General features: G+C 44.8%; 1 protein-coding gene across 2 annotated transcripts in view; it reads right to left on the bottom strand.

Annotated features, from left to right (window-relative positions):
- The window catches only part of LOC146139875 (uncharacterized), a 33,182-nt gene that overhangs the window by 3,570 nt on the left and 13,642 nt on the right, over positions 1-15,970 (bottom strand). For both annotated transcript variants that reach the window (XM_083391837.1, XM_083391838.1), the window contains 4 exons: positions 13,322-13,415; positions 8,196-8,281; positions 7,830-7,889; positions 2,416-2,660 (listed from right to left, as the gene is read on the bottom strand). In XM_083391837.1, coding sequence (XP_083247963.1) covers positions 2,416-2,660; positions 7,830-7,889; positions 8,196-8,281; positions 13,322-13,415 — 485 coding nt within the window. The remainder of the gene's footprint in view (positions 1-2,415; positions 2,661-7,829; positions 7,890-8,195; positions 8,282-13,321; positions 13,416-15,970) is intronic.

Below are 15,970 nucleotides of genomic sequence, written 5' to 3'. Positions count from 1 at the left end.
CCAGGGATGCAATTTGACGTGCATTACGCGCCAGGTCGTCGCTCGAAATTACGGCTGTCGGCGTGCCGATGCCTTCAAACGGACCCTTAGCCTTTTTGCGCTGCGCAATTTCGGGAAGCTCGCGATCAGATTATGAAAGGCAGGGCGCAGGCGGCATTAAATCAGCCAAATGCGAAAACGGCACTTGTTTTTGTGTCTTGCTGCATGATTTGGGACAGGCGCTCCTTGTCGGTCGACGGCGCTAAAAATACTTAAAGCTGGGAAAGAGTGTTTGTTCTTGTACATGTAACAACTTTAGGTTTGCCTGTATTCGCTTACCCTTAAAAGAGTAGTTATTATTTCAACCTCAACTATTGAAAAAGGAATCGATTGTCCTACAAACTTATCAGCGGTTTCGCTAATTGATGAATCCGAACGTTCAATGCAGAACAAACCTACCTAACTGTCATGGCAACCTTATGGCAAAAGAGAAACGCGTGGCCTAATTAAATCTCAGGCAGCAATTGCTCTTCCCGCTGTCGTACGCGTGTGCGTTGGTCAACTTATGTTGTACCGTCAGAGAAAAACTTCTTTTTCAGCAAACAGACTCATAGACGTACGTGCGTCTAAGCGGCACATAAGCCCTATATGCATGCTGTGCGACGAAGCAGCAAGGGCTAAAAAAGCAGAGGAAACCGGCACGTATCTGCCAACAGCAAGCTCTGACAGACGCGTCAAGCCGTAGAAATTATGCTTGAATGTTCATGGACGCTGGGAAGACTATGGTTACTTCCCTGCGCAAAGTCGTAATTGATTGGACGGATATTCTATCTTGACCTTGGTTGACGTTATGTGCCTATAGTCGTCATTTTAAGGACAGACTGAGTATTTTACTACTTTCAGGTTCCATATTTATAATGCAAATTGCCTGTGTTGTTTTGAATTGATTCACAATGATTCAGTATGTCCCCACTAATGCCCGAACGAAGGTAAACTAAACAGTTTTTAAAACATGTCGGACTAAATTCGGTGAAATAGTAAACATGACAAACTTAGACCAACTCGTGTAGGATCAAACCTTTGACCTGGGACCAAAGTGCTCAAAAATACACAGAAACAATTGGAGCTCTACGAGAGGGGACTGTGCGATCAAGCCGAGTACACTACTCAACCAAGCGGATGCGGAAACGACAAAGCCTCCCCTCGACGTTTGCCGTCTGCCGCACGGCTCAACGTTGTTTGGTCTGGGTCGCTTCAGCGGCGGGAAATCGGACACTGCGGAACGGACGTGCCTCTTCCTTCCATGAGCGACACTTGGAACGCTGGCTTGCTGTTCTGGCGGTTTGTGTGTGTGTTGAGGGGGGCTGGCATAACTGCTGCCTTTGCGGTAAAAGTTTGCTTTTGCCTTTGCGCTAATCCCGCCAGGCGTCTGGAAATTAGGCGGCGACCCTGCGACCGCGACGGAGCGGGCCGACGCAGCCGGGTCGCCTTACACGGGGCCGTCAAAAGCGTGCGACCCCGTTTTACTCACGTTTTGGCACCCCCTGGCAAATCAGCTAAATTTTGAAAGAAAATTTGGTCAATAAACGATACAAAATCGCGTAGCCTTATACCTTATGGCAGTTTTTCTCAACCTTTTATGGCTAGTGGCACCCCTTTGAAATAACAAATAGATTGCGGTACCCCTACAAGATTTTTCCGTAGGTAATTCAGTAGAGTTTCGGGATAAACGGAACTGTAACAACACACATCAAACCTACATAACGTGGGAAGTTGTATTTGGATTTGTTTCACTCTAATCTTTACAAAAAAGTTGTAAGAGTTGAGCAAAAATCAGATTCTTAAAGATTCTCAAATATCTCTCGACACCCTTGAGCATTAGAAATGCACCCCGGTTGAGAATGACTGCCTTATGGGAACGAACTGTAAGGGGAATCAAAGAGTTGAATTTAAACAGTCTGTAAAGCGACTTCATGCACAGACGACGCGCGTCGTGTTCAAAGCTGCGGGAAAGCAATTAGGCGCCCCGGGAAAGCAAGCGATACCGCGAAACTGCTGCGAAACGGAACAACCCAACACCGTCAGGGGCGTCGTTTTCCAGACGTTAGCCGACGCGACTCCGCAACATGTTCGCTCCCAGGTTTCTCGCTCTCTAAATTAAATAGCTTAAAATAGAAAGGGAAATTGACCCCGTGAGCCTTTCACGTCTATTAATTTGGCGAAAGTTTCCCGTTTTTGTCACGATTATTTAGCAAAAGCAAAAGAGTCCAAAAACAAATGAAAAGTCAAAGAAGATTATCGCAATTGCTGATCCTACTGTATTCGTTCGAGTCACAACATTCTGTGAAATTGCCTTTTTGTGAAATGCCAATAAAATAGATTGGACATTTAATTAATGACTACATGTACCATCATAAAAACACGCATGAGTTTTACCTTCGCGTACTGTTCCGATGCGCAGAGGGAGATGACAACTTGTCCTCCTCGTTTTCTGCGCCACGCGACGGCGACCTGTGACGTAACGATTGCGTGACGTCATCGTTTTGGGGGACGAGTCGCGAGCGCGAATGGCGCTCCGGGGTGACGGAAAGGCGTACTCTGACGCGCTGGTTCCCGGAGGGGCACTGGTCCATTCCGGTGTTTAGGGCATCTCTTATCGAAGACATGAGTCGCAGCAGTTGCTGGAAAATACAAATGGAAGATATGAATAAAAATCAAGCTATACTCCATTTATTTTTCCCCCTTGTTTTATGTTTAAGTTTTTCTTGTTGGTTGTAGACAATAAGACTTGTTTCCAGTTTTTTTTTTTTTTTTTTTTTTGGAAATGTACTTTTATAGATAATAACTTTTTTAGTTATGTATGTTAACTATTTTTCATACAGCTCCTTAACAATTTATTTTTTGTTTGGGGTAAATAAAATCAACCAGAATCAAAACAAAGAAGCAGAAAGTAGTTAAAACGATGTATGCACGTATAACACTATAAAGGGGTCCATAGCTGTTCATAAGTAGGTGTAGGACATTGCTTAGAAGCTCAGGTTATGACTGAAATGGACGCTCGATCAAAATGGCGGACAAATCAATTTTTTTACCATTTTTACGCGATTACGCAAAGTTTTCATTTTATGTTGGTCTCTAATCGCTCTACAACAGACAAAATATCCTATGTTAAAATATGAAAGGTAAATACAGTAGTTATACCGGCTTGTTTAGACTTATTTAAACGAAAACAAGTCTTAAAAGCATTTCACGAAAAACCAAGTCCGCTTTCGACTTTGTCGCATTAGCGCAGCGCTGTTTATTTGCGCCAACTTTGGATTACGGAATATTAAGCTTTTACCGTGGCGACACCCGCCAAAAGTTTACCAGGGTCTTCCAACATTTTATCAACAAGCTGTTTGTAAATTGTTTGTCAATCTTTTACAAGAAAATACCGACTGGCTGTTTCAAGTGCGCGTGTTTCTTGTCGTGACGTCACAACCCTCTAGTCGCCTGCGTCGGCCTTCGTTGCTTTGTGGCGGAATCGGATTTGGCTGATGCGCGGAGTTCGCGTAAACAACAGCGTGTTTTGGACATAAGCGGATTCGAGAAATGGATACATTTGGCCTCGGAAGAACGCGGCTCCGCAGTGCGCGGCGCGCTTCTCACGATTTAGCGGAGACGGTAAGAGGCCAACTTTACAAGGCCGCTTTGGAAAGAAGTCGGCTATATTTTGCGGCCCCTTTGTCGTGCTGCTTGTTAAATTAGGCGATTAGATTGTACAAAAACATAGACTGTATAGCAGGTCGCATTTAACTTGTGTGAAACAGTCACGTTTTCGGCCAAGGAGGTAAACATCCCCCAAAAATAAAAAAGACACTCTGCTGGAAATTAAAACAATAAACCCAATATGTAACCAAATTAGTATTTCGTTAATAAACGGGAGAAAATGCCTAAAATGATACCTGTACTGAAACTATATGCTTTGTACTTAAATCCTTTAAAATTAACGCGTGGCGCTTTTAAGAGGGGGATAGTTTAACTGACCCACTTTAGGTATTCCCCTAGCTTTTGTGACGTATGGTCAAAAACAAATTGTTACGTCACGCTATCAGTTGTTGTTTTCCGAAAGAATTCTGTTTGTGCGACCCGACCTTGGCAAATAGAAGCCGCTTGAGCAAGGCCCGGGCATAGTAAACGGAAATAGCCGGAGTCCAACGGTCATTGATGGGCAAGTTTTACTCGGTGCTGAACGCAGGCTCCATACGCCAAGGAAGCGAAGCGATCATTCTCCAAACGCACTTGCGCAACCATAGTATAGGTGGTCCTTGACACTAACGTTAAACAGTAGCGCCAGATTCGATTAGACGCCAACCAGTTTCCCGTTTGCCGGGCTCGGTTCGCCAAGTATTAGTCACGCCATTGGACAAGCGAAAAAATAAATAAATCAGCGCGTAAAGCCCCCTCACCCCACACAGCCTGTGAACCCGGCAACGTGTAACTCTCGCGGCGGACAACCGTTATGCCTGTTATTTGGTAGGACGCTGCATGGAGAAAATCCTCGCCCCTTCGACCGTCCGTTTCATGTTTACGTCACGCCAAACGACGAGCTTTATTTGTTTTCGATCTTCAACATATTAGCCTGGGAAAATTTATTGGGCCTGTAAGCAGCAGAAACCATCCAGAAAACTAAGGCGGGTGTGAAGGCACGCAATAAGCTGGCCGAGACAGTTACGGTCCGGAAAACTGGCCAATGTTGATTTTCCAATGTCAATTTAAGTTGTCTTTAAAAATCTGGTTTTATAGATTATAGCAACGCATCTTGATTTGCCAGAATTAAAGTTGTTGTGTGACTTCAGTGAAAATCTATTTTTCACTTCAGTGAAATCTATAAAGTAATAAGTCATTTTTTTAGAATTCGAGTTGTGTTTCTTTGGGATTCAAGTTGTTTTTAAGATAATTGTTATGGACAAAAATGGAAGACGATTTAAAAAAAGGTAAAAAAGATTACCACTTGATAACCAAAAATTTGTTTTAACAATAACAGTTACGACCCTTACCATGTCAGTTCAGATTTGCCTTTAAATGCTTGCTTTCTTTGCGAAAAAACAGGACGATTCGGAAAACTTTAAATATTGTCATAGCGTAAAGTGATAAATTTAAACTGCCAACCGAACATATTTTAGCGTGTAAGTTTAAGTCGCGAGCGATTAGCATCTCGCATCGAACAACAAACGACGCAAAGTGGGAGCTTTCAAGCTTTCAAGGGCGCCAAATCGTCACCCGGCCAGCAACCGCGTCGAAACCACATCACAGTTCCCGACCCGAACCCTTTATTGTGACAGCCCGAACTGATGATCTCATCCCGAAACGACAGGCCTCGGCGCAATGGAAGAGTCCTGGGCGCAATTACGAGTTAAATACCGCCGATCGGAGCTCAGGGCCGCAATGATGAAAGGCGAACAGCTCACCACGCCGTAAGAGACCGCGGCCTAATTTCGTTCGATTATCGTTCATTACAGGCGATTTGCTCGCCCCGCTGATTTTCGTGACTCGCCGCTTGACGATGACGCGCACCGTCGACGATATATACGTCACGCGACTACGGTTCCAGGTTTTAGGTTTGACAGAATATTGGCGATCGGAGATCTTTGTGGAAATAGGAAACTTTGCGAATGGCCCTTTGCACAGTGTTTTTTAAATTTAACTGAAAAGGCTTCATTGTTCTGCATGTCTAAACAGAGCAAAACGATAACCTTGGCAGAGGAAGCGCTTCGAGACACCATATATTAGTTTGTAAACATTTGTAGTCTAATTTTTCTTCTTAAAGATGTTAAATTTAAAAAATTTAAGTTTCAAAAAAGTGCCCTTTTTAAGCAAATAAATTCAACTGTATAAGTTAAACTATACGGCTTATATAAGTTATGAAAATTAGCGCCAATGAAATCATTGCCAAATAATCGCTTTTCGTCCTTTCAGTTTGTGTGCAACATTACAGGTCTGCATATCTTGAACTCGCCGACCCCAAAGCCCTAAAGCTAATACAAAACTACGTCTATTAAAGACACATAATTAAAAAAAGAAGAATCGGTCGCTTCGCGTCGGCATCAAATAGCGCCCCGAAGGCGTGTAGCCAAAAGAAAGCGGAAAAAATATTTCCGGAAGATGGTCCCCGGGGATCCGCCAGCGACATGCTGCCTTCACAAGCACAATGACGGCTTTTGTGGCGCCGTGTTTTATATGTATTTGGCGCGCGCGCTAGGCCAGGTGGGCAATATTTAATAACTGCTCCCGCTCGCATACAAGAGACGACGACGAGCTGCCACCGCGCGCCAATATCGATCTGATATTGTTTAATTGCGGCGGACACGAGCGCGCGCTCACTGGGGCGCATCCGGGCGCAAAGCCGCCCTACAGAAGCCCCCGCGCGAAACTCTGCTGCTCTTAGAAAATAATTGCGAATAACCTATACTATATTGGCTTACTTACTCGCGGGAGTCCCGCCCCGAAAAGCCGCCCGTCGTCTCTCGAGGCAATAATCTCAACGAAGATTGTTTGAAGTGCGCGGGATCAGAACGCAGGCTGAAACCGCACAGCAGCACGGCAGAGTGCGGGAATTTAATCGAACCCGAGTGACACGCGCCCAGATGTACCATACTTAGCCATTGTAAGCCGCAACTATAATCTACATCGTGTATTTTTAACTACTCGCGCCTTGTTGCATAAAGATTAAAGGAAAATTTGTCCACGACCAATCACGGAACTCTCAAGGGCAAAGGGGTCTACACAGAGACAAAATTCAGTATTAAAAACAGATACTGGCCTATATATTGGAGCAGGCCGCGCAGACTGTCCTGTGCAGTGGCCGCATCATTGTTTGGCAACGTTCAACAGACTTCAGTCAACAGGACGGGTCGCACATTAAACGGGTCCGACGCCGCTCTGATCTCGTAAGACCCAGATTAGCGCGGTAGATTACGACTTTTAGGTCTCTACAGGCTGGAAGCCAGCAAGGTTTGTTAAAAGGAGCGATTTGAAAAGGACGCAAAAATTCACATCGATTTTAAAACAAGCCGCCATATTTAACTGGGCGATATTTACAGAAAATTGTGCTGACACCATTTTCAAGAAATCATACGATCAAAGTAATCAGATTAAAACATTTTATTCGAAACAGCCCCACATATAAAAGTTTCATAGAAGGAGGTTTGCCTACAATGAAACATTCTATTCCCGAACATTACTCACAAAAAAATTAAAATGAAGCAAACTAAACTAAAATACTCGTAATATTAACTAATTATTGCTGTTATTTATTACTGTGAACGGGTAAAAACATTAGTCATTCTCATAGAATTTAATTTAGAAAACTTGAAATTGCACATCAGCGGCGTTGGCATTATAAGTCCGACCATAAGCCTATTTCGACCGGAACGGGAGGCATTTTAATTTGCACGTCCCCAACCCTATATGGATCACGAATAATTCGATGACGACGGGCCCCCGGTGGGCCCACCACAACCCCTTTACCCCAAACAAAAATCCCGCGAAAGGGTTTGGCACCTATAGACACGCAAGGCACTCGCGAAGCAAGCAAAGCGTGGCGCGCGAATAAATAATATATTGCAACAAAACGGCGGCCGAAAGTGCTCCAGTCTAAAGCTAGAGGGACGGCGAAACCTTCGACGTATGTATACCTAGAATATCGGTCCATGATTAAAAAAGAGGTTCCGGCCCATTTTACAGCAGCTAGGTATCTAGGCCAACTGACTATAATAAATCCTTTCATACTGTTCAAATACCTTTCACAAGGCTTGTTTCTGCCAAGTTCGAGATCTTGTTTTAGAAATAACTTTACAAATGTTACATACCTCGTCACGTGACTTGTTGGCGCTGGAGTCGCCCAGGGATATCGTCCACTCGGTGTCGCCCTGTGCATCAAACACAGAAGCTAAGTTTAGTTTTAATCTTAGGTCTAATTAATGGCTTTCCCTTTAAGTGGACAGGTAACCCCAAAATATTTAAAAAAAAAACAATATTCTTATATCTACGAGTTTTGATTTTTGAAATGTTTAAAGTAAGTAATTCTTTAATAAAGTCATATTCAATACGAAGATAAAATCATACATTTATAAAATCAAGCGTCCTTTTCAACGTTAGTTTCCACAAAAGCAAATTATTGTAGAAATTAAAGGCAAAAAAAGTTCTGCTTTTAAGTTAAATGTGAATACCATTACCGTTTCGCTTGTGTCTGTCGCTTTGTGTTCCTTTGACGGCGTTTGATTCGTAGATGCAACGCTCTCATCTCTTGATGGCAAGCGCACTGCAAAAATATTATATATTAAAGTCATATTTGTACAAAACCAAACATCTTTCAGTTAGACAAGTGCTTAGTCCACAGGGTATCATATAAAGTAATTGTCACATTGCTGAGCTGTGATAAAGTTGATGTTGCATTATAAACCCATATAAAAAGTCAGTGTCAATTCTGGTCATTGAATCAAATATGAGCTAGGGACAGTTTTAGTATTTTCAATATGCAATGTAGTTCTAAAAATGTGCCTTTGAATTAATAAGCTCTAACCATGCGCCTTTCGTACAATGACTATATCGCTATCTGATTAGGAACTCTCGCCAACTGGCCAAAACGCGTTGGAAATGCTCAATTTAAACAAGCGGAAGGCATTACTTCGGTCGCTACGCCTTAAAAAATAATAAGTTAACAGCAAGCGCTCGATCAAAGTGACGCGGGGTGACTTTGTGGTTGGCACAAAGTCGGATTTCCTGGGAACGCTTGCGCGTAAATCTACATGCAGAGGTGGTGGTGCAATAATAGGCTTATAGAGCGGTAGCGGGCGAATCTGTGGCAAACACGAACTTCAAGCCTTCTTCTTTTTTTCACTCAAAGAGAGTTTGCGTGAGGGCAATTTACAGTTGTTTAAAATACGAAAAATACAGCCGGACAGAATTTTTCTATGTAAATTTTACGGTAGAAGTAGTAAATTACAGGTAAAGTGTTCTTTTTGAACAAGCATAAAACGGACCTTAAGCACGGCCCAAAAAAAATAGCCGGGTGCGTTTTAAGCACTGACCACCGTGGTCGACCTTTCGACTGCTATAATCCACCTGCAACGCACACACCAGATAATATGTGAGGCGTTACTTATGGAGTAAATTTGCTCAAATCCTTTTTGTTTGTCGGCGGATGGACAGGGACAAATGAGAAATTTTAAATTTAATCGAGGCGGAAAAAACAACGGTCAAGAGTGTTCCGTTAAAGATGACGGACTGTAAAAAAAGTCGCAGGTTTCTGCTTAAACCTGGTTTGTTCGGAACTGATTAAACGAAACACTTTCAGGTTGTTGTAAACAAGCCATCGACTTTATTATATGCATACGCCACAACACGCGCAACAGCGCTCTCGCTTAACCAGTCTTACTATAGCCTTTCGCCAAACCCCAGTATTCGACAACAAAACAGCAGCAGCCCAGGCGCAAGTCAAAAACAGCGATGGTGGGTGCATTCTTACGCGCAGCCCGCTGGCACTTCAAAAGCTTTTTAGCATGTTGATGCTGCAAGCGATCCCTATCGCGCCCGCCTGGCACTCGCTGCGGCCAAGTCGGTTTCGGGGCTCGGCGTCGAATCGACATTTTTTGCGGAAGGGAATGACGCAGGTCTCCGTGTTTACTCCTTTGCGTTTTTTCCTGCTGCGCCTGCACGATTGAGTCCTAGGGTGTCGCGTTTTTCTTTTACTTTTGCCTATAGGACGTTAACTGTCACGCAAAGCGCAGAGCGGCCGCTGCCGTACACACATGAAAGCGTCGCACTGATCCATCTTGCTTAAGGTTAAAAGCGGCCGACGTTATAGGAACTAAAACTGGCCAAGTCGTGCCCCTTACTGCGGCGAGAAGAAAGCTTCAGAAGAGGGGTGGTGGAGAAACAAGGGGGGCTGGTGATTTTCGTGTCGGTTTCGTGGCGAGTCTCGAATATCAAACGTGCTTATTGCGGGGCGTCGGCGCCTTTGAAGCCGGATTGGCCCACCCCGGGCCTGAATGCGAACCGAAACAATTGGCAGAAAATTGAGGCGACGACGCGTAATCGCGCAAAGGCCACTTATCGATTGCGAAACAATGGGCGTACATTATGTGTGAGACGATAACTAGACGCGGTGACGAATCGCAAAACTTTCCGCCGGAGTTCCGAGCCAAGACTGGGTTAAGAGGCCGACGGGCGTAAGTGGCCAGGTGGGAACGCACAGCAGAGCTCTGAAGACAGCGACCGTCGCTGCTGCTATTGCTTCTGCCATTTGCTGCTGCAGTTATGCGCTCACGGATCGGGTTTCCGCAAATCGCTCAAAAATTGCCCGAAACCAAACGCGCCGTCGACGTTTATCTGGTCAGGCATCGCCGCCGGCCCGGTCCGTCCATCCGTTTCGCCCGCGCGCGCATTGTTGTCGCCACCTCCTTTGTGACGTCATAATGGCGGACGGGGGTGGCGGGCTGCGTTAAGGAACGGAATGCACGCCGCAATTTCTCAGCTTCGGTTTGTGAGACTAGATGGATAACATCACCGATACCAGTTGAAGTTGGTATGTTCATACAAAGAAATACATTTAGAATTGACAATTAACGGAATACAAAAATTTCTGAATGTTTTTTTACCATTCATTGGCCCAAGATTTTACATTCGACTTATTGGCCTCTAAGATTTTAAATACGTTAATTTACCTTACAAGTTGAATTGCAGACTTTATATATAGATATCGTTTTTTTTTCATTTTAGTGCCCTTATCGTGTTGGCCTTGATGTATTGTCAGTTTAAATGCAGTAAGCCTTTTCTATATAAAACCATATTTTTATCATATGTAAATTGAAATAGCGACAATGGCGCACTTCTAGTTCGGCTTTATCGCTTTTTGTCTTTGCCTTTTTCAACAGAGGGTCTTGCTTTTCGCACTGCCGGAGACTGAATCCATTTAGAGCCCCTTGTTTATCGCGTGCAGGGGTTTGTGTCTGACGTTGGCATGGGGAGGTGGGAGGGGAGTTGCTAATACAAACCGAACTGAAGCAAACCAACCGGGATAAACCCCGCAGTGGCGTCGCAAGTTCGCACACACTGGTGGCCGGGCTGGCGGCGAGAGAAAAGGGCGATAATAAAGGGGCCACCCACGACGCCAAAGTGGCGAGCGACTGGGCCTCACACGATAGCTCACTGATGTGCTTTTAAATCGCGACGAGTCGAGGCAAACGATGCACAAGTGCGAATCGTTTGAACTCACGGCAACGCTGTAACATCTGCGAGAGTGCCAAGGGCTATCGCATTGTGGCTTGTTGCAGCTACTGAGGCGACATGAGGCTTATTTTATCGCTCGTAATCATGTCCTCGCACCCATCTCTAAAGTCTACCGACACCGAGGTGTCGATTAGCGTTTAAGGGACCACCTCGGTTTAGTAACTCCGGCGGACCCGGCGAAGTGCTTTGCGCGCAAATCGCCAAACGAGGAAATGGGCACTACTTGAATTCGAGGGCGCCTCGCCACGGATTAGGTGCGTTGCGTGGTTATTTGGTACTCGAAACTAGGGCTCGCTTGTATAGGGGCCGACGACGCTGTCTTTTGTTCCTCGCCGCCTTGGTAAAAGAATTTTTTTTACGTCAAAAGGTCAGAAGATTTAGGCGCGCACCCATGCGGCGCAACCTGAAACTGGGGCAAATCTCGGGTGCGTGATTTTAGGGTGGCTTTATGCCCGCGCCAATTACCATTCCGCGCTTTCTATGCGGTACCCATTACCCGGTTTCAAAACACCGCGGCTCCACCATTTTCTGCGCCGGCCATTTACCCAGCAGGACGCAAACTGACCAGATGACGAACCGCGCCAGGGATTTAATCGGATTAACCTGATTTTGATTCGCCTGCCGCTAGTTCTGTACCCAGTCTGTTGGCTCGGCGGCCCGATGGCATGTTTGCATAGCTAGCAGATCAGAAAATAGCTGCAGCCGGAACTATTGGCGCAGTACCAATCCTAATGGGACAAGTAAACTAAAAAGGCATGCCTGCCGCACAGCGCCACATGCTTGGCGCAAATACATGATATAAATCGTTACGCATATGTATACGTTTGTAGTGCGTTGTTTAATTGTAGTGCATTACAATATGAGTCAACTCGGTCGAGGTTTCTTAAAAAATAAAGCAATACAATCATTTTGGTGAACAAACAATTAAACACGAAGTTTAAAAACCCGAGTAAGACCAGGATCTCGTTTTGTTTTGCACTTTGAGTTATATTGTTTATATACGCGTCAGCGGAACAGTAATCGACAAGCAGAAACCTGCGGCCAAAGGTTTTGAATTCCATACAGATACGCCCTTTTATGCGATTGAGTCATAGCAGATGGGCATGTCGATTTCTACTGACGAGATATGTATTTGATTTTGCAACATTTACATCCACAAAGCAGTGGCGGAAACGAGGCTACAGAAGGTTATGAGAAGTGACCGAGCCTGGCCGGTCAGGGCGAATTCCCAAGCTGGATATACGTATACAGCGGCGGCCCTTTCGTCCAACAGCTGCGCAAATAACGCTGCTGGAATCCAATCGCGCCTTCAAGCAAGGAAAAGATGAAACGTAAGGCGAACACAAAAGCCACGCGAATTTGCAAATTCATCGCGTTTCAAGTATGGCGGGTGGTGGGCGATTTCATTCAAAGCGACCCTTATGACGTCACAGTTGCGTCGCGGCGTCAAAAGAGCGCGACGCGCCCAAAATAGGAACCTCGGCGGTCGCGCGACGTGACAACAACAATCGTTTGCCGCTCGCCGCCTTTCCTGTGTTGGTCGTGTTTTTGCGCGCGGGGACGCGACGCAACGCGACCCCTTTAGCCCCTTTGCGGCCCCTCGAGCCCCCGTTTCCTGTTTTCCTTTTTTGACGTCACTTTGCGTGGCGACGGTGGATATTTTGGGCGCGTCGTCGTTTTTTTAGGGGGAATGCAGCCAGTGTATAGTGGCCGGAAGTCGACGTGAGGAATATTTGGGCGTGGAACACGGAGCTGAAAGCGTTTTTGCTCCCTCTTACAAAAATGGCTTAACCGCAATCGTGGAATATTGGCAATATTTTGGCGCCTTTAAATTGAACTGGCATGTTTATATAATACATGACTTTAAAAACCAAAATGAGGGTCAATCTGTATACAACACCTACAAAAACGCAGCAAACAAATATAAAATTAAATGATATTGTTTCTTGCCTATCATCCGAAGCTAAGGCCAAGATGCACCTTCGTTCTCTTTTTTTTGTATAAAAAACGCTTCACGATTTTGCGTGTCATTTGTTGTTTGTTAATACAGATGTTTCAGATGTGAGCTTACCGTGCAGTGGTGGCAAGATGCTGTTGTCTTCTTTGGTGGTAGGTAACGTCGCAGTCGCTTCATCCTTGTGGTGTTTGTCTGTGTCCTGGCAGAGCTGCACAACAAAGGAAACGAGTCGCTAAATTAAGTGAGCTCTGATGCACATACTCATTGAGTTTAGCACTCGATATAAAACAAATGCCAAATACTCTTTAGACTTTCCTGTCTTAGTCAAAGTGAGTCAAAAATAAGTTCTAGTCATTTAAAAGAGAAATATATATCGCCACAAAATAATGCATCATCAGACTCGAATGAATCTGCACTCGAGTTGAGAGATTGATAATGCATTATTTTGTGGCGATATATATTTCTCTTTTAAATGAGTAGAACTTATTAATGACTGACGTTGACTTAGACAGGAAAGTGAATATTTGCTAGTTGCTACCATTTAAAGTCATTGTTGTCATTTACGTGTCCTTAAAAGATATCTTCATATTTTACACAATCAGTTTGCCAAAAACAAATACCAATTGCGATTTTACCAATTTTGAAAGAAACGCGCGACAAACTATTTAGTTTAAGAAAACATAACATGGATTATTATGCTGATTGGTTCTTTATAGCCAAAAGAAAATGCAAGAAATATATGGACAGCACCAAAAATTATATTCGGCTACACCCGTCTCGAAAATCGCACAATCACATTTTTTACCGGCACCGTCGAAATAAACCGCTCAAATCTTGCACGACAAATCCCCGACTGACACACATTTAAACAATCGGAACAATGGCGAGATATCGTCGCCGACAATGTTAGGGGTTTCGCAATAACGCGAGCCATTTAAACAAAGGTTACAATAATCTAGGCGTTACAGTTTTAACGATTGCTTTTCGGGCACCGGAAGGTGAGTCATTTGCCCCCTTTCTTTGCCTCAGGTAAGCTAAGTTTACGGGGCCGACGGAATTTGCACTGCTGTTCGCCCTTGTGAGGAGAAACGCCGACGCAAAAGAAATAACATATTTCGACAATAGATGGCCATTTCTACAGCGTATAGACCGCACATAAACGAAACAAAGCAACGGCCAATTGCGGTTACACGAGTGAGAAAAGGCCCAATGAACGAGAATGTTTCTCACCGGTCGAAATCTCAACTCGATTGTTCCAGCTGTTATTTAAGTGTTGCATATGATAGACAAAATAAATTCTAGAAAAAAAATATATATCTAGATGACCAAAATCTAGATGACCAGAAACGTGTTGCGGCGTTTTCCTGAATGTAAAGCGGCGCGTTTGCTACCATTTTCAGTTGTTTAAATACATTTTCGGCAAGGTGTGCTGCGCTTTATTGTACCTTTTCTTATTCAGCCGTGTACCAAGAACACACGAAAAAAGAACAGGCAGCTCCTTTGATCAGCGTTTCCCATTTTAATGGTCTCCCTTTACGGGCACCGTTTCTTAATTGGAGGGTAAGATAGGGTTTTAAAACTATTTGCGTACAGGTTTTAAAACTATTTGCCATCCTGTGGCTTTGCATTTCGGGCAGACCGCAAAGGCCCGGCTTCGCCCCTCACAAACGTCAGGCCCAGGAAAACACAATCCTTAAAGCTCGCATTTTGACGTCATTATTGACAAAACAACTCCCGCGGACGAACGCCCGTGGCGGCGACAGGCTTTGATGGTCGCTCAACGTTGGGTCGAAAGGGTCGTATGACGTAACGAGCGCGTTTATGATCTGGCGAGATTGAACATCTCGGGTTGCGGTACAAAAGCGGCGAGCTAAAACTCGAGCTCCAAAACAGTGAGCTGGCAGCCAGGCTTTGTAGGAATGCGCATGACGTCAGAGCTGGCTTAAATCAGCAAGTTCGGTAGGGGCGTAAGCGAATTCCTGCAAACACCTCCCAAAAAAGCGTCTCATCTTCCTGGCAGCTGTCAATTCGAAAGCGGGTAATTTTTGTTCCTTCGAAGCTAACGAGGCCCGACATCGGTTCTCTTACGCGGGCGCCGCGCGATGTTTTCTTTCAAACTTGTTGTTTTTCGAAAGTCGCCGTTCATCATTGGATAAGTGGAGCCGCTCAAGGCGGTCGTAATTCGCTAGACGCAAGGCGCCTCGTCTGTTAGGCGGCAGCGTGTAGCTAATAAAGAACGTGCGCAGTCCGGACCGCACTGCTCGTATTAATAGCCCGGGACCCGGGCAAGATGCAGACAGACGAGATGTCTCGAACGGAACTCTGCAGCAATATTCCACTTGGCGTTAACAAGCCGGCACCAGACGCACGGTATACAACGCCAAGCAGCCTTTGCCGAATAGGCGTGGAAATGTCAAGTATCGTACTTTCTGGGGCAACAAAATCACGGGGCGCGGTCGATTAACAAAAGGCCTTTCAGACGGGATCAATCACAAAGCCGACTTCGACCATACTTTCAAAATAAATCGCAATCAGAACGAAAAGGGGCTGTAAAATATTGTAGCAGACTTCTTTCTAAGACGTGGTAAATTACACTAACGATTGGTTGCATTAAAGCGATGGCAAGTCTTTATTCCAGGTGCGCCGAATCAAAAAGAACACACTAGAACCGGCGATAAAAAGGCACGAAAAAATAGGAAAAAAGAAAACATAACGCTTCGATAAATCCGGGTCGGCGTAGTGTCGCTACAGCATATAGGAAAC

The sequence above is a fragment of the Ascidiella aspersa genome, chromosome 6, assembly GCF_963924565.1.
Source record: "Ascidiella aspersa chromosome 6, kaAscAspe10.2, whole genome shotgun sequence".
In the NCBI taxonomy this organism is placed as follows: domain Eukaryota; kingdom Metazoa; phylum Chordata; class Ascidiacea; order Phlebobranchia; family Ascidiidae; genus Ascidiella; species Ascidiella aspersa.
Note: the sequence above shows the minus strand (reverse complement) of the source record. Positions and strands in the feature narration are given on the sequence as shown.